The sequence below is a fragment of the Pempheris klunzingeri genome, chromosome 21, assembly GCF_042242105.1.
Source record: "Pempheris klunzingeri isolate RE-2024b chromosome 21, fPemKlu1.hap1, whole genome shotgun sequence".
In the NCBI taxonomy this organism is placed as follows: Eukaryota; Metazoa; Chordata; class Actinopteri; order Acropomatiformes; family Pempheridae; genus Pempheris; species Pempheris klunzingeri.
The window spans coordinates 10,888,915-10,913,324 of NC_092032.1; the positions used below are offsets into that span (position 1 = coordinate 10,888,915).

Below are 24,410 nucleotides of genomic sequence, written 5' to 3' on the forward strand. Positions count from 1 at the left end.
CCTGTAAAGTGAGGCGTGTTTCTCAGATGCAGACTTATAGTATGGCAAAGATATAGAGGAGCTTTAATTTGTGGGGGGGTTGAGGCTCTTCACTGAGGAGGGGTGGGATGAGGGGGAGTGGGAGGTCCATGTGGCGTGACGTTGCGATTGGCCCAGTGTCTTTCCTTAGCGGGGGACTCGACGCCTCTCTCTCTCCCTCTGTGATCAGTGGGTGAGAGGGGGGAGACGAGCAACACACAGCGGAGACCCCGGCGTGCGCCTCCGGTAAATGACGCCCACCATTCATACCTTTACACTTACCATTACGCATGCCTTTTGTATTGCATGTCAGTGTGTGGAAGCACTATCTTCTGTCCTCACCCTGCTTTTTTTTTTTTGCTCCTCCAGTCATCATCTTGTTGGCTCATCCTTTCATCACACCACCGGTCCTGGATCCCCCCAACCTCGGTCCTGGAGACGCCTGAGTCTGCAGCAGCGCACGATCTGCTTTATTTCCAGCCTATATCTGAATGACGGGCGGAAGGTTTGACTTCGACGACGGTGGCACTTACTGCGGGGGGTGGGAGGATGGCAAAGCCCACGGACACGGCATCTGCACCGGACCCAAGGGCCAGGGAGAGTACGCCGGGTCCTGGTCGCACGGCTTTGAGATAGTGGGGGTGTACACCTGGCCCAGCGGGAACACCTACAAGGGCTACTGGTCCCAGGGGAAGCGGCATGGGCTCGGCGTGGAGAATAAAGGAAAGTGGATTTATCGCGGAGAGTGGAGTCACGGTTTTAAGGGTCGCTACGGTGTCCGGCAGAGCCACAACACACCTGCCAGATACGACGGCACCTGGAGCAACGGGCTGCAGGATGGATACGGGATCGAAACCTACGGCGATGGCGGTGAGAAACCCTGTCTTATAGATATGGCCCAGTGTGTGTTTAACGTGTGTGTCGCTTTAACGGCTGTGACTGGTGATGTGTTATGTAGTCTGTGTGCGAGAGGATGCTCAGACTCAAACTGAGGGAGGCTAATGGAAATACACCAGTGCGTTAATCTCCCTCTGATATGATCTGAGTTGAAGCTGAGATTGCGCACTGCGCACCGTGGTCAAATGCATCATCATTCACCCCCTCCCAAAAAAAAACTGTGACCCATCACTCTGGTAATGTTAACTTGTTGGATACAGTCAAAGATAATAGTTCCTCTCTCATTCCACTGCATATCTCATTTTGGCAACTACCAGTTGCTCCTCATATGACAGTGGGAGGAGAGTGACTCCTCCTGCCAGCTCAGTAGCACCATGCCCCGGCTGGAGGGAGTTTGGAAATCACAGCAAATCAGTCTGTTTGGAGCCAATTATAGCCAGACTATCACCTGCTTCTCTGTCATTTTCACATTTGAACCTTCACTGCAGTGACGCGCCTCCTCAAGTCTCGTCACCAGTGTATATTTTTGCATAAAACGTCAGTATTTTCAAAGAAAGTGAGCTTGTTGAAAACATTTGCTTGAGAAAATGCTGCTTTTAGTTGAAGTGTCAATACACCGACACTTTCCACAGAAGCAAAACAGGTGCACCTGCTGTGAAAACTTGTGGAAATTCATTACCTTAAGACAGACATTTCCAGGATGCTGAAAATACACATATATATATCTATCAAGCAATCAGCCATGTTGAGGCCCACACAGGACACACTCTTGCCAAAAGTCAGAGGTCAGTGCGAGCCTCCCTCAGAGCTTTGATCTCACTAATCGGTCGTGTGTTCACAGATTGTCTAGAGACCTGTGTGATCAGTGAGGAAGCATCCTGATAGGCCCACACACACACACACACACACACACACATACCCGAGTGCCTGCAAGCAATGCACAAGGTCTAATACAGAGAGTGCTTTCTGGTTATAAAACGTTCAAGGCATTGGGTGATTTGTGAGCATTATCTTCACTAACGGAGGCCTTATGGTGCAGAGTAAATGCCTCACATATGACGGCTACAGAGGGCCGGGCTTGGGAAATCAGCTGATCCTAGAGGATCTACAGAACATCTGGCCGTCCGACCCTGCAACATCCTGATAACTTGATCTGCAGGGTCACCAATTTGAACTGCAGCACAGAGCCAGCCTGTTAATCTCACACTGTTTATCCATCTAAATTCCTGCTGGGGCTAGTATATCATTTTCTGTTAGAATCTGACCATTATGGCTTAGTTCATTGTATTGGTCAATGAGATTCAAGATGGATTAACAACCCTTTCTTATTATTATGATCAGGATTGTAATATGATGCTCTGAAGAAGCTACAGTAGGCCAGCACTTGCTCATTGGGCTCAGCAGCACCAAATGGGATTAATGAAGTATTCCTCTCATTATGTGACTCATAGCAATTCCCTGCCGTCAGAGACAAACGGATGGTGGTGAATGTGCCTACTGTCAGTGGGGGAGTTAGTGGCTGCCTGAAAATAGGCTCCTAGCTGAGTGATTCACATTCATCCCAAGTGATTCTCAGTATCAGTACCTTAATCAAATCTCTGTGATTGAGTTAGTTATGCTCACAGTCCCAGACCTGATGGGAAGGAGAGAAAACATTTCATTGGCTGACATGGTCTGCACCCGTAGAGCAAGGCTCCGCTGTGTTCCCATACGTAATGCTGTTTTAAAGCTGATATAGAGAATATCTGGCCAACAAAATGCACGATGTAAAACAGGAGAGAAAGAGAAACCTCGTGAATGTCACCACAAGCATCAAAATAAGTACAAACTCATTATAAATATGAAGGTGAATGTTACTCTAGTGTGACGAGAAATCTCACACTGCAGACACTTTCTAGGTTTATACATTATTTTAATTGATTTAGGCAAAAGACAAAAGACTTTGGAAGAGGGCTTGGTGAGACAGCACACACACAAGCAGCATTTTCAATACACATTTGGCTCTTAAAAATCATTGTGAGACCACGTCTAATTGTGCTTTGCAATACCTGCCAATGCTAATGGTCTCTTCATGGAACTGGTGTGTAACAGAGAGAGGGTTTCTGAGAAAGTGAGGCCTAATTTGATTTGTTCAAATAGTGCTATTAAACATTGTTTATTTCTACCATTCTGACCATGTAAAAGTATAAAACACTGTAGCTTCTACTACATAATGCCAGAGATCTTTCTGGAAAAATCTGCTGTGTGGAACACTGGACTAACTAAGTTACAATTTCAAACCCTTTTCGCAGTATATGTTCTTTATTAAGTTCTCACCTTACACTCCACACCTCTTTACCTGGTAAGTGCAGTATCCACAACTTATGGAGACTGTTAAAGGAAGTTATACATTTTTAAAAATATCATGTGTTGAAACATTGTAAATGAAATATGACGTGCAGATATATCACAATTTATATTTGCATTAGCATGACTTTAAATTTTTCAGTTCTTTCCTCTGACATTAACATAATGCAACATGTGATGAGAGGTCACAAGACAATGATTCATTTAAAGGGGCCATAAGTTAAAAGGTTTGGAACCACTGCATCACAGGATCAGATGTTTACCATTGTGTTGCCCTTGTGTGACCATTATGAGTCACTGACCCATGTCTACCTGCTCCTCAGGTACCTATCAAGGCCAGTGGATGGGTGGGATGCGGCATGGCTATGGCGTACGTCAGAGTGTTCCCTATGGCATGGCCACCGTGATCCGCTCTCCTCTCCGCACGTCTCTGGCCTCTCTGCGCTCTGAGCAGAGCAACGGCACAGTGCTCCAGGACCTCTCCTCCCCCACAGACACGCCGACGGGCAGCCGTGGCGGCTTCGTCCTTAACTTCCACTCAGACAGCGAGGTCGTCACCGGCAAGAAGAAGGGCCTGTTCCGCCGGGGTTCGCTCTTCGGCAGCCTCCGGCAGTTGCGCAAGTCTGACTCTCGGACCTCAATCTCCAGCAAGCGCAGCTCTGCACGCAGTGATGCCGCCATGAGCCGCATCAGCTCCAGTGATGCCAACTCTACCATATCCATCGGCGACGGCGAGCTGCAAGATGAGGACCTGCCTCTAGAGGACCACGTGGATGCCACCACGACTGAGACCTACATGGGCGAGTGGAAGAACGACAAGCGCAATGGATTTGGTGTTTCAGAGAGATCCAACGGGATGAAGTATGAGGGAGAATGGCTTAACAACAAGCGCCATGGTTACGGGTGCACAGTTTTCCCAGATAGCACCAAAGAAGAAGGGAAGTACAAAAATAACGTGCTGGTGCGTGGAATAAGGAAGCAGTTGATTCCTCTTAAGAACCCCAAAACCAAAGAGAAGGTGGACCGGGCTGTGGAGGGGGCACAGAGGGCTGCAGCCATTGCCAGGAGTAAAGTGGAAATAGCAGCTTCCAGGTACTGTGTTTATGTGTGTCTGTTCATTCATGCTTCTGTATGTGCAAATGGGTGTATACTGTATAAACACACAAAAGAGACATCCTCAGGAGTTTATTTTCATCACTGAAGAGTCAGAGCAGTGGCCTGTTTGACAAATATCTTGCGGTCTGATTGAAGGCTCAGTCTTGTGTAAGTGGAGTCCCATGACAACAGCTCCGACCTTTATACATCATCAACAGTCAAGGCTTTTGTGTAGCTAGTGTGATCATCCCTGGAAAAGGTTCTGTTTCTATTCTCTGCCCATATCTTTCATTCCCAGGGAGAGAGGTCTGGCATCTTGTGTATGTGTGCCGGTCTGTTAGTGTGTGTGAGGGAGATTTGTATGCCTGTGAGTTTATGTGCATGAGCAGTATAGCCATACCTGCGCCCGTGCCAAGTGCGTCTCGTGTGCCCAATAACGATACCTGCCCCTCCTGCCAAATATTGCTCTGATGTGGCATCTGCTCTTTAACAGGTGGATGAGACGTGACCTTTTCATTTAAAGGCTCCCTCCTACTGGGACACAGTTCAGCGTACGCAGCATCACTTTGACAACCTCTGGTTTCATTGCATCAGGGAATTATTAGAGTGAAAAGCTGTGTACAAGCTGTGAAAAGGTCTCTATGCAATCACGCGTTTTGATTTTTTTTTTTCTCTCTCTCAAGAGGTGCACATTAATTTACATGCATGAAAACACACAAACAATAATTTATAATATGCAAAAGAGCAAAAGACATTTTTTATTGTGGTTCTGTTTCACACACACTAGCAACACAAAGAAAACAGACACACACACAAACAGCGGTAATTACAAAGCAATTAGTTAGTCAATCAAATAATTAAAAAAAACAACTTGAACTATTATTTTACTTAATCCATTAATCAGTTTAACTACTCTTTTATCCTGCTGGGCACAGCTTCACACATTTCCTCTTTTCTATGTTTTCTATAATTATACAAGACTAAGAGTCTACAGCCATGCTAGCAGGTCTGGAAGGCTGTACTAGCAGTGCTAATCGCTAGCATCAGCATGCTAACATGTTCATAGTTACAATGCTAACATGCAGATTTTTGTCACTGAAATATTTACCCATTTAGCAGTAAAATGTTTGCCATTTTAAGGGATCTGCCTTAAGTTACTATTATTCCTACTTTTTGGAACAAGCCCATCTGCACCAAATTTCATGACAATCCAATCAACTGAAAACCAAAATGTCACTAAAAACCAAGAATGTTTCAGAAGAAATGTCTGGAAATCCTCAAAGTTACAGGAATATGATCCATCATGTGGAAGCCATGGCTGTGTGTACAACATTTTAAGACAATCCATCTAGTATCTCTTAAGATGTTTCTTAAAATAAGTGTAAACTTTGACTTGCTGGTGGTGCAACAATAAGAGTTGAGGACCAGCAAAGTCTTTTGAATTCGTCCTCTGTGAACCATGAATATCAATACCAAATTTCATGGCAATCCATCTAATAGTTGCTGAGACATTTCACTGGAAAACAAAAATCTATAACTCATGTTGGTGCTTGAGGAAATGTTAAAAGATCATCAGTCGGTGGGGTTCATCCTCAGGCAACCATGACTGTCTGTCCAACATTTCATTGCTGTCCATCTGACACTTGCTGAGACATTTCAGTGAAGAAAAAAATAGTCAACCTCATGGTGGCACTCGTGGGAAAGTCAGTGGATCACATAGTTCAGTAGGATTCATGCTTTGGGGATCACGAATGTCTGTACAAAATTTCAAGGCAATTCATCCAGTAGCAGTTTGTAACAAAGTGGTGGACCAACCAACATTGCCATCTTGACATTTTTGGCTGCTGCTCAGACCACCTAACAGGAATAAATCATTACTTCCTACTCGTGTAGTTTATAATGGATGTCATTATTTTAAACAGTTTTTAGACTAAATGATTAATCAACAATCTATTTTAACTGATTAAATAAATTACACAAACTCTATATTATAAAACATTAGAGAGAATGAAAGGTATCCGACTACTGGCTGAACCCAGCCATTAACAGCTACACAGTAATAGCCGACTCTATGAATAGCAGGCTTTATTATAATATCCAGACATTCTTTTGAAATGTAATAATTCCTCTCTGGCGAGCGGCGAGAGAAAATGCTCTATTCTGCAGATTTCAAGGATAGAAGATAAAGATTACATAAGGTGAATTTAACATGCTTAGTAATAAAATTCCTGCATACTGTTTGTTCCACAGATAAGACTTAGGCTATGATAGTATGAGAGTGTGTGTCAGTGAAGGCCAGTGAGGTCAAGATAAAGTGACTGGAAAAAGAGTAGAAAAAAAAGGACAATATGTTGAAAGAAAAAGCCTTCAGATGCCCACTATGCATTAGAGCATCAGTTTACAGCAGGCAGAAACACATGACCTGATGCATAGCGCTAAAGCAACAACAGTAAAGGCATTCAAGCTGATACAAAGTGTTTATGGCAGCAAACAAGGAAGCAAGGTCCCCTGTACTGTAGTAAGTGATCAAATTACTGTCTGGTACTTGCCGCTCCATCATGTGCTGCTGGAAATTTAGAAAACAAAAAACAAAAAACAAGCTATTCCGCTCTCCTGATGGAAATTTTCTTTTTAAGACTGTATTTATGGTGTAAACAGCTAGAATGGCAGACTGTGCCCGTTGTGTGTAAGCAGGTTATGTAAGCCTCATTATACAGTGCATGGCAAAAGATGCACTCGTATCGATCCAGTCCTAGTCACGTGACTCTCTGTCTTTGAATGTGGAGCGCACCCGCTGCATCCGCAGGGAACGAGGGGAGGGAGACGGAGCTGATAGAAGAGACAGAGGGAGTGAAAATGGATTGAAGCGAGAGAGCCAGGGGATAAATGTCGATTGAACAAGATGAGGGGGGGATGGTGCAGCGACTTTGCTGAGCAAGAGGTTTCTGAGTAGTCTGGACTGGACAGAAACCAAGATATAAAAAAAAAAAAAAAAAACAGAGGAGTGGACACACCCACCCCTCCCTTGTGAATTACTGTACAGATGAACTATCCCATCAGCCTCTGGGATGGAGCTGATGACCTCATGCTCGTGATCAGCCAATCGATAGAGAGCTAGTGTGATGAGGTGGAGTGGAGTTCTGAGTCTGTGACCCCCATTCACTGGTTGTCACCCTTATCTATGTGAAATGGGCTTCTACAAACATGGCATGCAGTACGCTCTTGTGTCCGTGTGTGTGTGTGTGTGTGTGTGTGTGTGTGTGTGTGTGTTTGTGGATGTGTCCGAGGCCTGCGAACTGAGATAAGTGACTGTGCCATTGAAAGGTTTACTGTGCTTCCCCCATTAAGCATTTTTGTTACAGATCAGCAGTTTAGGTATCCTGGTGGCTCAGTGGTGTGTCAGTGTATGCACTGTGTAATCTACTCTAACGGCCTTTGTTACACCTATAACTTTACCGCCACTCACTATGCTATCTCACAAAAGCAGAAGTCTTCAAATGAAGTGTGTGCAAAGTGTTAAAAAGACCTTAAAAAAAGCTGCAAAGCTGCATATTAGTTTAAATTTCAGTGTATTCTGTGTTGAACTGAGGTTAAGCAGATTGCAGCGCACTGCCTCTGCAATGCTAAGAATGATTAAAATGCCAAAACAAACATACTGTAAGCCAGTCCGTGCATGGAGGCCAAGTGCGTGTTTCCATTTGATAGCACTGTTTGCTGTGCAGGCTCTAGCGAAAGGTTAACCAACACCTAATATGCAGGTCCTACGGAATAGGAAAGATATTTATATGGTGCTTATTTTTTCTTCACTGCAGTCAGCAAAAAGTTGATACTGATGATATTCAGGAACGGCTAGAGTGTTTACCATCATTACATTTTTACCTCTGCCAGTGAGGCAGTTTATGGCCTGTTTTGTTTGTCCCTCTGTCACACATAGAAATAGGCACTGATTAAGAAATTGATTAAGAAATGGAATGGATTTTGGTGGCGATCAGGATTTGATGACCATAGGCTTACAACCATTCAAGAAGCTTACTGTCTACGTCTGGTAAAAGCGTTTTACCGCATTTTCACTTCCACAAAATGACAAAAGTCCTCACACAATTTTGTAAGTGTAAAACTGTTTTGTTTTTGTGTGTTTAGTGTAATTTGATTGCAACCTAGAACAAAATATGAGATAAAATAACACTTGTGTTATTATACCTGTTGACTTTATATGATGAAAAATAACTGTAACTTTAATGCTAATTATGAAATGACTATAGCAAAGGATATTATATGCTTCCAAATCTGTAAATCGCGTCAGGATAACAAATTTAATATAAATAGGAAGGCCATGTGTCTTAACGTATATTGTAATGCGTGGTTTGTTTGCTTAGTGTTGTTGAGATTTAAATTGGCTTAATTCATTGATAAATTAGGCTGACAGTACCTCAATATTTTGAATGATATTTTTTGCTGGTTTCACATTATGCTATTGTCCATTACTTTTTCTTAAGCAGAGTATTTTGTCAGTCTCTGTATTCCACAAAGGAAGCAAGTAGCTGTACGTGTTTGTAGTCAAGCATCAGGTGTATCCATGTACTCACTCATAGATACACACTATCAATAGGCATTCACTTAATCAGAACTCACCTCCGCACAGGAACACCTCACACACACACACACACACACACACACACACACATACACACAAGACAAATACATACAGTGCGAGTGCATGTGGTGTGTGCTTCTCTGCTAGTGTGTCAGCAGTGAGTACTGACTAAATAAGGCAAGGCATCAGTTGGCTTATCAGCACCAGCCAGGAATATATACCCGTCCCACAACTGATATAGCAGCCCGCCATCTCACTCATACTATCATCTCTCCCAAACGCGTGTGTGCATGTGTGTGTCCATTGAAATGGGAAGAAAACATTTAAAGAGAGTGGGAGAATCTGTCTGTGTATTTGGGATGTGAGAGATGAGATAAGGTTACTATCATTTGGCAAGAGAACAGAGAAAGTGTGTGCAACGTGTTTGGTGCTTTTGTGTCCAGGGGTGTTTGTTTATCACCTGCTGTGTGATGACCTCAGCCACTCACCAGCTGCCCTTTTTGGAGAGAGTTATAGATCAGCCTGTGTTTCAGCATGTGAACAAAATAATCCCAACCCGCAGTACATCATGTAGGAGTCCATCTTGGCTGTCCTCGATGGCGATGACTTCTTCTGCTCCAACTAGGGGCAGAGGTGCAATTGGGTTAATTTCTTCTGCGTCTGTGCTTGTGTGTGTGTGTGTGTGTGTGTGTGTGTGTGTGTGTGTGTGTGTGTGTGTGTGTGTGTGTGATCTTTGTGCTGGTGCCACCTTTTGCGGAGTTTGGCGCCACACACCCTTCAAAAGCATGTCAAGTTTCTCCTTTTATGAAGTGACAAAATGTACAGTAGCAATGAGGCACGAAGCATACAGTAACTGTAACTGTGGGAAGGACTGCCAGCCTGAATCACGAGTCGGAGTAAAGCAAGCTGCATCAGAAAGTATATTTATCGCTAGACATGTCTCATATTTATGGCGATATGATGGTGAGAGGTAACACAACATTTATTGCTGACAGAATCAAATGCTCACACAGCCACATGCGCACACACATAAAATAACCAGCCACATGCGCACCATATTATCTTTATCTGTAGCATTGATGACCAGAGTCACTGCCAGCTTGTACATATGATATAAGTAATGTAGTTAGTGCAATGGCGCATCCATCATTGGTAAGTCGAGCAGTTTTCAAATGGCACACACTGCAATCAAATTACTGTGTGCAATCTAATCTTATTCTGTACTTTAACCACATTATATTATATAAAGTCATAGTTAGCAGGCTGAAAGATGCCAGTGGATGAAACCATGGATGCAGTTTAAGTAGTGATGTAGGAAAGGCTGATGGCAATGTTGATTGGCCGATCCACCGCTTTGGTCCACACTGACGTATCTCAGCAATTATTGTGTAGATTGCCATTGATTTTTTGTCTGTGTACGCGTTCATGCTAAATAGGCTACATATTCTGACTTTCAGTTACAGTGTGTGAAAGCTTTGTTCCTCGGGGAGTAGAGGAGAATAGCCTGTGGGAAGCGGTCGCGTGTAAAAGTGAGTGGAGCACTGGGCTGTGGCGACAGCAGCAGTGATAGGATTGGGTTTCACCGACATGCCATTACACTGTGTGACTGTGGTTTGTAATCTCTCTGAGAATGGCACATATTTCTGCAGCTTCTCAAGAAAGACGGGGATGAGTCAGGCAGGCAGGCAGGCAGGCAGGCAGGCAGAGGGGGGAGTCATGTGGAGTCCAAGGCTGTTTTAAAGAGGTTAACTCATGTAGTGGTTCACCTGCAGTCATTAAAAATTTAAAAGTACTCCTTGTACAGATGGTTTGGCCACTCCTCCATTTCCTCTACAATATTTCCTTGACTTGGTTTACGAAGTACACAACTGTACTCCCTCCATTATTAAACAGTTTCTTGTAGTGTATCTTCTTGTATCTGTGTTAATTATGTATCTAACAGGGGTTAATGAGAGTAGGAGTCAGTGGAGTGAGCTAAATATTGTATTAGACACACTGTGATTCCAGATATAACGAGTTTAATAGTGTTTCTGTTCACTAAGCTTGGTCTCCAAGGATTTCCCTTTGTGTATATGTGTGTGTGTGTGTGTGTGTGTGTGCATGCTATCCTCCTGAGAATTTCCCATGACGCGACAAGATATTATGTAAAAATCCCAAATGTCAATGTGCAGTCGTGTCTAACTCTGTGCACCTGTTTGAGAGCTGTTTACATTATTTTACATTGGCACAGTATGTATGCTGACACTCAAACACATGTGCAACATGTTAAGCTCTTAAATCTGCTGGTGAGGTGAATCCAGATGTAAGCCATTGACATACAAGTGTATATACAAGTGTGTCTATAACAGTTACAGTGTAATTGAGTTGTGGGCTCTGCTAAAGGTGCTGCAGCTCAATATCACAAAGACATCCTGAATAACCGTCGATTCACTGTAGCTTATTTATAGTGCACACTGACTTACAGCCCAAAACACTATGCCTGACCTGCTCCAGAGGCGCCATCACTAGTGGGGAATAAACCTGTTAACTCCTCAAAGTAGTGTCCACAGCATGCAGACTGTATCTATAAATAGACATGCAGTGGAGAAGAAGAGCAGACTTTAACCCTGAAAACACATGGGCTGGGTCATATGAATGACATCTTCTGTCAGAGTATACAAGTATATATTATGATTGTTGCCAGGATTCATCATTTAGTTCAAAAGGGTCCAAAGAGGAGAGAAAAAAAAAGAAAAAAGCTCAAGCTGACATCTTCAGCTTTGTTATAGTCACATTTCATTTCATATTTGGTGCCAGAGAACTGTCTCCAGTATTCTTAAAATTGACTTAAAAATGATGAATTATTTATCAGAATTTTGAATGAATCAAAATTCATGTAGAGATATGATGACAAATGTGAATGTTTTTTAGTGCGTAGAACAACAAATGAACATTATTCATTACTATGACAACAAAACGTCTTAAAATTCAATACTGTTATAAACCAGCTCACTGATGCACAACACTGTTCGCAGTTGTCTAACAAATAAGCTACCAAGGTATGACTGGTATGGCAAAACAGTATGTCAGCACTCATATTTTCCAACTGTATTCATACATAGCATTAGATGAATCTTATATCCACATCAGCTGATGTAAAACACCAATAATTAATATCTTAATACCTGCTAAAGATGGTAATCAACACCAGATTTAGTCACAATAGCAGACATCTGCTTATCTGAGGCACAAAGAATAGTGAGTCTGTCATTTCAGTTTGTGTCGCCTGAAGCAACTCTTAAAATCTGTTTTATTTGTACCTGCTACCACAGCCGTGTGTCCTGCTAAATCTGGTCAGCCACTCTCATTGGCTAGCTAGGCCGCTCTCACTCCAGATGTTCACGGATTGGATTATGGAATTATCACTTCCCTTGTTGAGTCAGAGTATTGCTTTTCCACACAGGAACCCTTTGTGAAGTCGGCGTTCACTCTTGTAATTGTTGTAACTGTGAATATGCGGCCATGCGGTGAGAATATTTCATCTATCACTGTCACCTTTTCACCACCTCCCACTGGATTACATTATTGTAGTGATGCAGATATTGTCCCACATATCATTAACAGGTTTAGCTGATAGAAATGTAGAAATGTTTTTCATTATGGTTGACTATTTAGATCATAGTCAGCGTTGTTGCATTGTCTATAGCCCTAAAAGACAGATTGCATAAAAATTGCATCACAGCGTTTCAGTAACCTAATGCTAATGCTCCCTTTGGCCTGAGGAGGAAATTGATGGTTGTGTGTATATGATCGTGTCTGTTTGTGTGTGTGTGTGTGTGTGTGCAGACAGTGGGGTGAACGGTGGCAGGAGATTGGAGGAGAGAGAGCACAGACCATAATTAAAACTGTTCCTTAAGCTCAAGTGGTTGCCAGGCAATGTGACCTTTACTTGCACAGGTTCAGCTTCGGATGTTGAGCCTCGTAGTTAAATGAGGTACACTATGGAGTGGCTGTGTGTGTGTGTTTCTCTGTACCTGTGTGTCCAAGCCAAGTAGTAAACCTTTTACAGTATATTTCACCTTTTAAAAGACTCTTTATGTTTATGTGTCCCCCCAGGCATCCATGATAGTTTGTGTGTATAGTATGTGCAAGATTATACCCATACAGTCGGCTGCAGCGTGGGTTTGTTCATCTGCAAATTCATTAATACAGGCCAGATGCCTGGTTGGACAGCTTGCTCAAGTGTCTCTGGTGGTTACCATGGTTTCTGCCTCACCGCCGTCATCATCGTGTCAGCCATTTGTTGATTTTCTTTATGGAGTAGTAGAGTGAAGAGGCGTTGTTGGTTTAACATTGTGTTTATTCATCCTTTAGGGCTTGTTCACTGCGCCTGGTTCCAGTTGGAGATGCACAAAAGATTTATGGACTGTAATCGTAGAGACGACACTGTGAAGTCGCCTTAGTGTATCCTCTATTCACACTGATTCCCAGAAGGCCTCATTATGGCGCATCTCACTAATGGTCCTTTTCAACTTCTCATGCAGATTTGATGTGTGCGTGTCTGTGAGTAAATTACAGTCAAAGCAGCTATTTGCATGAGAGGTAGCTCATTTTTCTAAGGTGTAGGTCAAAAGCTTTTGCATTTATGTGTGTTTGCATGTATATGTTGGAGGGTTTGCATAGTCGTGCAACAACATGTTGGCAAAGAAATTGGTGTGTTTGTGGGTCCAGTTCATGTGACAAACCCTGGTTTAGTAGTTTGATTTGCCAACTCTTTGACTCCCTGGATAATAACAGCAGCTTGTGATGTCACCTGACAGTAACAAACACAGCAGATCCTGAGACTCATCTTGAGCTCAGAGTGTTGACTTAAGTGATGTTTTTTCACTTAGTATTTTCCCCTAGTATTTTCATTTAAGTGCTGAAACAATTAGACAGTGTTCCAATTAGTGTATTAACAGAATATTAATTAACAACAATTCAAGTCGAGCAAAAATGCCAAATAGTCCTCTCTGTTTGATATCATTTTGAATTGAATATCTTTGGGCTTGTGGAAATTGTGGGAAAGTTTCTAGGAATGCACCAGTCCGACCTTTATATTATTGGATTTGATATCAAATCCAATACCTCACCTCCTCCCTGCAGTCTACCTCACAGCACAGAACCGCATAGAATCATTTTTAAGTAATGTAACATAAGGTCGGGGATTTCTTGGTGCTGAAAACTGAATCAGCGTCTCGTCCTGACTCAGCAAATATAGCAGAGGCACTAAATTTTACAGTAACAATGGCAAAGAAGCTGTATTCAATGTGGATCCGACATTAGTCATCTGGCTGATACCCAATCCGCTTAAGAAGGATTTGGCAGCGCTAAAATGTCATAGAAGAAATATTGATGTAATAGATCTGAGAAATGATCAATAATGAAAATAATCGTTGGAACTCTACCTTATTTTACTTGTCCTACCAGTAAACTTGCACTGCAGTGAACTATAAACTTTACTCAGTGATTGTGCTCGCTAACAATTGCATTACTTGCCAGTTTCTCATATACAAAGCATGTTAAATCCACTGTGTGTAATAAAGATTTAGCAGCATACAAGGTGAACTCAGTGACTCAGTGAAGCTCCAGTGCCTGAAGATGTAGTTTCTCTAAAACTGTATTTAGGTGTCGTTTAATTTTTTGCCACTCATAGAAAGGGGTCCATTCATCATTAATGTCCTCTATGTGTTTGTTGTTTGTTTTAGACGATTTTAAGGCTTAAAAATGAGTCATATCAGCTTGATTGACAGGCATCTTAGCTTTGATAGTTGCTGCTTCCTCATCCCTCCAAGCTTCAAACATCACAGATACTAACCCCCCCCTCCCTCCACCCTTTTGTGTTATTAGCTGTATCAGCTGTGGCCGTGTTTCACCAGCAGTGTTGACACAGAGTGCACAAAGCTGTGGTCTGAATCCCTGCCATTGCCCTTCACCAAAACCGGAGGGATCATCTCAGCAAGGGATTCCGTGTCGCTCTCTTTACGCGCCCACGAGGAGTCATATCAGACCTTTACGCATAGCAGAGCTCTAAACGTGTACCACACAAACATGTGCACTGACTCTCAACTCACGCATATTCACAGGCTTCTCTGAGAGGCACCAATACACACTGACACACTAAGACCCTGATGCGCAAACATATACCTGTAATCATGTGTGTTTGGATGGAGGCCAGGTGAAGTCTCAGCAGAGGGTTCAGTGCAGAGCGCCTGAGTAGAGAACACCAATGGGAGATTAGGCCTGTTTGTAATCCACGGCCAAAAATGTCAGTAGAGTTTGGGGATTTTTTTTTCCCTATTTAATCAAAAACTGATTCTACTCATTCTTCTTCCCAGAATTGAAGTCTGTTTGGGAGCTGAATTTCAATCTGTCTCTGCCTGCCAGCTCAGCCTTCGTATCATGAGTAAACATGATAAATGCATTATTTGGGGATAAATAAAAAAGGATGCTAAATCTTCAAGTCATGAAGGTACAGATTGAAAATTACTCCAAGGCATCAAAACACACCATAGTTTGTTTCATATTTTGAAGTTTTCAGAATTAATTGTATGTTAGAGACGGTTAGCCTAGCCAGCTGATTATTTGCCTAGCTTAGAAAGACTGGCAACAGCCTGGCTCTGTCTGAAGTTAGTTAGCTTCTAACACGAATTTACCTCTGGATATATAAAGTTCAATCTCATTTTATTGTAAAACAACTCATTGGCAAGCTTTGAGCTTTGCTGGTAGGTAGATTTTTAACCCTAAGACAGAGCTAAGCGAGCTGTTTGCCTCTGCTTCTCGTCTTTATGCTAAGCTAAGCTAACCATAATATGCATCGAGCCAAGATGATTGTGTTCCACCGGGGATTCTCTCTATGTATCACCAGTCAGTGAGTCTTCATCTTTTATCTTGTATCCTTTTCTTCTGCAATCTGAAAGGTCTATTCATTACTCATCGCAGTCATGTTTTGTTCCCACCCTCATTGTCCTATTTCTCTGCAACCTGTCTCATGCTTTCACCCCTGCCAGAGTTTTTCATCTTGTCCTGCCATGTTCCATTTATTCAACTGACTGTACCTATCATTGTGTTTTTATGCTGCTGCAGCACTCTGTGTTCTTGTGTTTGCATACTGGGCCATGTCACATTGAGCAAACCTTGTACGTAAAAGCAAAACGTGAAGAAAAACATTCACATTGCTCATTCATAAGACTCAGTCATAAGATTGGAAGATTCAATAAGCCTAATTCATCTTAGATAGCGCTTTTCTATTTTGAGCATGCATAGCTCTGCTATTACTGAAAAGAGTCGCATGGTAGACAGGATGAAGAGGGGGAAGGAGCCCAGAGATCCAGCCTGCCAAATCACCAGGATGTCCTGAGATCTGAAATGGTTCAAGTACAGTATGTGGCCATGTCCAAATGTTCTCATTATACAGCTCCGTAGCTCTCTCTCTTCAGGATAAAGTTAGCTTATCTCATAATAACAGCCACTCTGTCTCCCATTTAAAGCCTCATTTGCTGTAGCCATTGTCCCCTTCCACTGCAGCCCCTGGTAATGTGAGCCCAGACCTCAACCCAGGAATTATTCCTGAATAATTTCAGAGTCGGTTTTAGCTAACCACTAATGGTGTTAGTCATGCTTGAGTAATCCTGAATTAGCACCAGCCGGGAATTCAATAGCAGGCCTGCACGGATATAAGAGATATGTGCAGGGCAAACTAAGTGCTAATTTGTGCCGACTTTCTGTGATGTTTTGTGCTGCTGCTTTGGACCTGGGGGCTGTTTGAACAAGATACAGGGCAGTAATTTCTGTTGATGTATAATATCCTTTCATAGGCAGATTTTTTGTGCTCAGAACAGGAGCATCAGTGCCCAAATGCAGCATGGTTTTGAAATACGTCTCTTGCTGTATAGTAGAATTTTTCTCTTGTTCGTGGCCGATGAAAGTGAGTGATGGAGTTTCAAGGAAGATTGTTGGGTGCTGATGTTTACCACGGACAAGGTCAAGACTCATCTTCTGTCTTATTATATACTGTACTAGTCAGCATTCCAGTTACCATGCTTGGACTGACGGGGAGGGGGAACGGGCCGCTGTGATGGAGAGAGGGAAGATGGGGAAAAGAGAAAGGGGAGGGGGGCACATTGGTAGAAGCAAAGGGGGGCAGAGGGGATCAAGAGACGAAGGGGGCGAAGAACTGTGTCAGCATATGTGAGGGAGATTCCTCAAATAGGCCATAGCCTCGGGAGTGATGGACTGATGCATCCCTCAGGGGAATGTGACACAACCACACACACAGTTATACACTCATACACAGTTACACACTCACACACAATGCACATATGCACATACTTTATTCTGCAGGGGACCGAGGTATGACAAACCTTAAAGGAGGATGCACTTTGCCGCATGGGAGCCTGGGGTTTGAAATTTAACCCACCAGTAAAATTAGAGGGGCTGAGATGCATACCTCAGCAGTTCTAAATACCCAGGAGTCTTTAAAGGGGCAATCTGTCTCATTCTCTATTTCTCTCGCCAGTTCTGTCTCTCTGTCCTTTTCCATACCTTTTTCTTGGTCTGTGTTTTTCTTTTCTCTTTGCTTTCTCACCCTCGTCCTATATCTCAAACACACACAGACACACATTCCACAGAGAGAAAGACCAGCCGCCGTACTGGCTGCCAAACTGACTCAACACTTTTCACACAATTCATTTGTCACAGTAATGAAACAACCATGGATCCCACCAGGCCTTCATCAATATAATTTCTCAAATGGAGCTTCAGTCCAAAAGGAATTGCTTCAAAGTCTGTGTTCATTTCTATACTTAATCCAAATCTCTACAAAATATTATGTGTGTCTGTTTATGTGATATTTGCATTTGTGCCAGCAGGTGCATTTAAGGATTCAAATGCCTTGATTTGCTTGGACCCATCCCCAGTGCCCAAGCAGACAGGAGGGCCTGCAGAGCCCAAAACTAGACACGAACAGGTGTTGCTTTATATTCAGAGGTAGATTGGCCTCAAGTAGGGAGGCTGCAGAGTGTCTGACAAGTTATAGAACTTCAAACTTTTTCAAAGGTCAATCGTGAGCTTGCATATTGGTGTTTACCCAGACTTTGTTGCCTTGAATCTATGATCAACATTGCATTACATAATTTGGCCTGAAAAATGTGCTTGTCTGTCTTGGTGCCTGTGTCTGCTCTTTGTCGGTGGGACCTGCAAGCTACTAACTGAAAGGCTAAGACATGCAGGGGCCAATCACACTTCAATCTGTCCTAAGAAATATTTTTAAATAACAATGGATCAAACTACTGTGTAATGTTAAAGTGGTCCCACAGACAAGTAAGATAAATCACCTGACTGCAATTGTTTACAACTTCTTGTGCTGCCGTGAAGTGGACAAAAAATAAGTGATTGCAGGTTTAGCAGTCCATGCATTGTTGAAGGTGTTGGTGCCGCTCGTCAGTTTGATTAAAAGTGTCTATAGGATTACATTTACGGATGCCAGAAAGAAAAACAACCAACCCTTTCGTCTCTGCGCTCCACATGCCCATGTTTTCTCGCCTTTCATTTCACTCTCCTCTTGTCCCACTGCTCTATCACACCTCTACTCCCATCATTCTCTGCCTGTCACCTCCCGCCACCAGACATCCTGTCTGCGAACAGTCTGCATTGCTTCCCGTATCTGCCCATGACTTTATGCCCACTCTACCTAACGGGAACTGATAAGATCCTTAGGATATGTCATGGGCATGCTCTGTACATTCATGACGCATGCATGTCTCCTTTCACTTGGCTGCACAGTTCACACATTTCAGAAATAGAAGCATGTATGTCCTTGTGGTAGCATGGGTGGCAAGTGGATGTCTACAGTATACATGTCAGTGGTGTGATGAAGCTGGAATGCTTTAATGTCCGTTTTTTTTAGAAAGAAGAGTTCTTAAATAACACCATGAAGCTGTTCTGTACCTGCTTTTAGTCACACTGGTGAAATTCCTACATGTTTGCAATAACTCAGATAGCATTTTGTGTTATACTGTGTGGCTGCTATAAAATGTCTTAAATCTGAATTTTTATCTGCAGCTGCTCAGTGGTTTCCAGAGGCTGTGCTGCCTGTAAACACAGCCTGAGTGTGTCCTCTGTCTGTGGGTGATGCAGTGACTTATTTCTGGAGAGGAAAAGGTCCATCTCTCCCGCCAGCATATGGCTCCTCATGCATTTTAATATCTCACTGTCCCAGCCCGTCAAAAACAGGACAGCCCAGAGTCCAAGGACAGAGAAGTAGTCTTAAATAGAGACATCTGTCCGTTGGGGTCACTCTGACAGAAAGACAGAGGGAGGGGAGGAGTGAGGATGCGGGTGGGGGGGGGGATGCAGCACCAAAAGACAGATGAAGAAGGATCGGAAAAAAACAAGGGCATTGATTGAAAGAGAGAAGGACTGGTGAAAGAGAGAGAGAGAGGAAGATGGATGAGTGGGGTTAAGCAGGGCACAAGGCACAGCTGTCAATACTTACAGTGATACTTGGACAGCCCATCTGGATCCTTGCATTCCATGTTGCCCTGTCATGTATTGTGTTTGGGTTCCACTCATCTGTTCATACAGTAAGTGACTAATCCATTGGTTTTAACCCAAACTCATCTTGTGGCATAATTAGGTCTTTTTTGAAGCGAGTCTGTTGGTAGCAGTGGGAAACATCCTCCCTCCTCAGTGCATATAAGCCATTCTTCACTTATAAATGTCAGTATTTATGTATTTGCACGTGCACAAGCATAAGTACATGCACTGTATCTTTCGGTGGAGTTTTCAAGGGATTTGTTAAGCAGGTCACCCCCCGGCCTCTGTCTGTGTAACCATGGTATGCTCCCGTAATACCTCTCAGTGCTAATGCTAAGCTCACATTGATCCCAAGACGTATTACTCTTCTGCCTTTTGGTTTTTGAGCATCATCATAGTATAGTAGATGTGGATGCAAGCTTCCTCATGCTAGTGTTCAGTGTTTAAGTAGTCTTGTCACAATACTATCCCTTTTTTTTATTGTTTGAAGGGTGAGTTCAATCCTGCTCTATGAACCAAAGTGAGACCCTTTAGGGTTCTTTGAAAGACCTTTGAAATTTTTATTTTATTTGTACTTTTGTAATTCATTAATGTAATAATTGGCATGATGTATTGTTCTCCACCTATTTTTTTCTGACTGGTATGGGATTAAAACCTAAGCTGTCACCTGCTGTTTATATATGATATGATATGATATGAGTTTACGTGTGTGTGTGTGTGTGTGTGTGTGTGTGAGTGCGTGCGTGCCTGTGCCTTTTGGGCACTGCTCCCATGTGGTCCAGCAGCAGCAGCAGCGCAGTGCTCCAGACTGGATTAAGGTCTTGCTTGGTTGTGGCTGCGCTCCATTTGGAAAATCGGGATTTGGATTTGAGATAGAAGCACAAGGGGGGTTGTTATGTCATCCCAAAGAGGGACGGGCCGAGTGATACAGCTCAAAGATGAGAAAGAGGGAGGGATGGAGAGTCAGAGAGGAGGACCGAGAAAGAGAAAAGAAAGTACCAGGAAGCTGCTGTGTCAGTCCTGATTATGAAAGTGTCATGGATGCCATGGCAGCAAGCAGACACAGTCACAGACCAATGAGTTGTTATGGAAATAAAAAAAAGAGGTTTGTGTATGTTTCTATGTAGTTGTGTGTGTCTATGTGTCTACCACAGTGCCTTTAGCCATGGTGGTTTCCTACCTCTTTAACTCTGAGTTACCGTGCAAGTCTAACGCTGTCTCTGCTTGTGTTTCTCCAGAACGGCCCATGCCAGAACAAAAAGCGAGGCAGCAGAGCAGGCCGCCATCTCTGCTGTGCACGACTCTGAAATTGCCAGGGCGGTCGCTAGGGAGCTCTCCCCTAACTTCTACCAACCAGGTAACCTGCAACAAAGAGCCGTCATACACAAACACACGTCTGATACTTTAAAACATGCTCCTAGTGGGGACATTGCACAGTCTCAGCAGGAATATGTGTCCTTAGTGTCTCTAGATACACCCCCACTGTCTGAATAATAAACACATGTACTGTAGCTACACTGAGGTGTTAGGAAGGGACTGTTATTGCACCATTACTACTTCAAGTGGTCCAATTTGCATAAACCTTTGTCTGGTTATGCATGCAAGAAAGGTTTTAGACAGTGTTTTTAGACAAGACTGGCACAGAGAAGAGGTTGCAGTCCTTGCTAAGACTGTCACAGAGGCCTGAAAGTGGGGGGGGGCTTTAACACATGAGTGTTTTTCTTTTTTAGGTACACAGTCCTCGGGCAACCAATCTGTCCATTCAAACAATGGTTTTAGGATTTTGGTAACTGGTAAGATGTTGGGTACTTTGTTTGAATAATGATGTTTGCACAGTTTTAGAAATGTTTACACAGGCTGTGTCTGAGTCAGTAATGAGCTTGTTCTGGGTGCACAAAAGCATAGGGTTTGGTGTTCCAGGACTGTAATCGAAGACTAGAGGTATTGAGGATGACTTCTAACACCACAATGGAGGACTGTGTTTGTGTTTAGACAAAGCAGAGCCAGCTCGAAGCAGGGTACTGTATTCTGGACGGAAGCCTTGTCCTTGCTGTCAAAGGCCTGTTGTAACTGCTTAGAAATAGTTGCTAAAATCTGCAGCGGTAATCTCTCCCAAAAACAAAGTGAGAAAAGCAAAATGTTTTCTGTTCTTTTAGTGATGTTTTTCAGATCACGTTAAACTTGTGCCTTAGTGGAGGGTAGAAATGTCTTGCAGATATATGAGCGGTGGTGAAAGAAATATCCTAGTCCTAATACCAAGCCGTTCTCATCTTTCCTCTGCCTGGAGGTTTAACAGGCACACAGCCATACTATACAGCGGCTCACAGCGTAGGGTGTCGGCTCAACTCCGTTTAGTCCATTTACAAGGTAAGCTGAGTTTTACAAGGCAACGCCAGTCATATAATACTACATAAATAGTGAGGTATACAGATTCTATTTTGTAGGTGGGGTCAGAGGTGGAACACTAGGGCACAAAGAGAGCAACATCAGTTTTTGATGTAGCATTACCTTATCTTTCCCCCCTCTTGGTTATTTCTGGTATTTTCCGAGAGCAGATTCAGACCAATTTTTAATCATTAGTTAGTTTACCAAGTCACTCTTACATTAAATCAATTTGGAATTCTTCTATAGTTGTTATTTGGATGGATATGTTCTATTAATATTGCCTGAAAATGCTAGCACATTCAGAAGTGCTATGTCATACCTTTTTTGTTTATTTTTATTTTTAGTGTAAGGTCTATACCCGCCTCTCCTCTGCCACTGTGTGTAGTATATTTAGGCCCATGAGCTAGTCGACCTTGGGCCCTTGCCAAAAGCCACCACAAAATAGTGGGTGACAAATAGATTGACAATGGGACCCATTCAAGCATGTCCCTCCTCTAAGCCACAGAAATGGCCAGCCCGGGCCAGAGACATCCTGCGGCTTGTTTGTGTTGTGGAAAACGGTGGTCATGCTTGGCAGGCCGAGTGATCTCCGGGTTCACAAGTCTGCACAGAGAGTGTCCTTGCCTTATAAGTCAGATCATGAATGAGAAACTGCCTGATGTCATAATAATGTGCATCGCACGGCAACATCTGAGCTGCAGCGTTTAAACGCCCAGTTACGTAATCGAGTCTGGTAAGACCAGAAGCCAGACAGTCACCTGCAAATAGCCAGCCCCCATTTTCCATATATTAATTTTATTTCTAGTTTATGAAAGTCTCAGTCTTGCATTACGTAAGTCAGATTCCTCCAGAATATAAGAGCAGTTTAGGTAATCAAGAATGGCCTACTTTTACTGTACGTTTGTTGCTGGTTCATGGTTTGTCCTTTAGCAGGTTATATCATGTTTGAGTGCAAACAGTTTCCCCTATTTGTAGCTTTGTGTCAAAATGACCGCCGCTGTTGTTTACCTCAAAGAAAAAAATTTACTGTGTATATATATTCCAAGTGGGCACAGAATCCAGTTTTCTTTTTTTTCGATCACCTTGTCAGTGCAGTGGGACAAAGCTGCTCCATCTGACTGCCTAGCATTAGGAAGAACTTGAGTGACTTTCCCAAACTAATCTGGTTTGCTTCCTCATTGTCTACCTCTTCAGTGGAAATATTCTCACCCACACCCAACCCTCAGCTTCTAATAAGTCCTCTATGGTAACAACCAGTGGTCTAAACCCTGTGTTGTTTGTAATTGGCATTTCAGACTCATAGCAGATTATCACCCAGATTGGGAGTCTGTACTTCAAAAGGGAAGAGAGGGTCACAGGGAACAGGACCCTGACCTTTATGATTGGTTCACATACAGCACCCTGGAGAGGGAGCAGTGAGGGTTAGCTAGGCACGGCCTGTGTCGTGACGTTAATTGGGCTATATTTGGTGCTCGCTGGGGTCTAATGGAGACATAGCTGAAATCCTTATGTACTGAGAGGAGCTCGGCCCCACACTCACACCTCTCAAGGGCTGACGCAGAGCAGCTGTCCCTTCCTTCAGCCGGTCACCGCGGGGGAGGGTGGGTTAGGAGGGGGGGGGGGGAATCAGGGATCCCGCTCCGCCCTGTTTGACCCAGTCAAGGTACACTTGGACCAGGTGAAACCATAAAAGCCTGGACCTGTCAGGGCTGAAAACCAGACATAAGCAGGTGCTGCTTTATATTCATGGCAGCAGGTGTTGTGGAGTAAGTTTCAAGACAGTGGCTCAGCTGAAGTTTAAAGTCATGCAGCGACTTCTTATGACTTTCAAGGATACAGCATATTAATTATTATGAGATACCCCTGATATGATCCTTTTCCAAACAAATGTCAAACACTTCTTTTATGTGTCCTGTTTGTGGAAATGGTTGTGATCAAGTAATGCAAGGTAGATGGGATATTACATTTATGTGATGATATATCACCTTGTCAGCCCTTCATGGCAGAGGTGAAACTCAAGTCCACTCCTAAAGTCTTACTGTGTGAAAAAAAAGGAATCAAGGAGAATGTGGAACTTGTGAAACAAGACTGAATCTAATGTCTTGAACTGCTAGATGTGTCCAAATTCCTTAAAATGTAAAGTGTTCGGAAAAAGTCTGACAAGTCTGTGGTGTTTGCTGCTGTTTCACATGTCATGTGAACTTGAGACATGTTCTTCTTTGCTTGCTGTCACTTACTAACAAAGCACAGGAAGACACTCAACCAGTAGCCACGGAAAATGTGGTATACTTTATTTGCATGTGTTTGCATGAGTCCAAATGTAAGTGTGCATATGTGTGTATGTGTGTGTCTATGTAATAGTAGTGGAAGTAATCTGACCAAACAATGACAGCTCCCCCTGCCCATCTGCCAGTGTGAGTAGGAGGAAGAAAGAGAAAATCTAAAACGCTACAAATTGAGTCATGAATTGTAAATATAACAGTGTAGAGAACATGCTGAGATCACAGCCCACCCAACAGAC

At 43.1% G+C, this 24,410-nt stretch overlaps 1 protein-coding gene across 1 annotated transcript in view; it reads left to right on the forward strand.

The window, feature by feature from the left end:
* The first annotated feature begins 207 nt into the window (after nt 1-207).
* jph1a (junctophilin 1a) overlaps nt 208-24,410 on the forward strand; it is a 31,971-nt gene continuing 7,768 nt past the window's right edge. The window contains exons 1-4 of the mRNA XM_070852752.1: nt 208-264; nt 388-888; nt 3,585-4,353; nt 20,743-20,861. Of these exons, the coding sequence (XP_070708853.1) occupies nt 510-888; nt 3,585-4,353; nt 20,743-20,861 (1,267 nt within the window). The 5' untranslated portion in view covers nt 208-264; nt 388-509. The remainder of the gene's footprint in view (nt 265-387; nt 889-3,584; nt 4,354-20,742; nt 20,862-24,410) is intronic.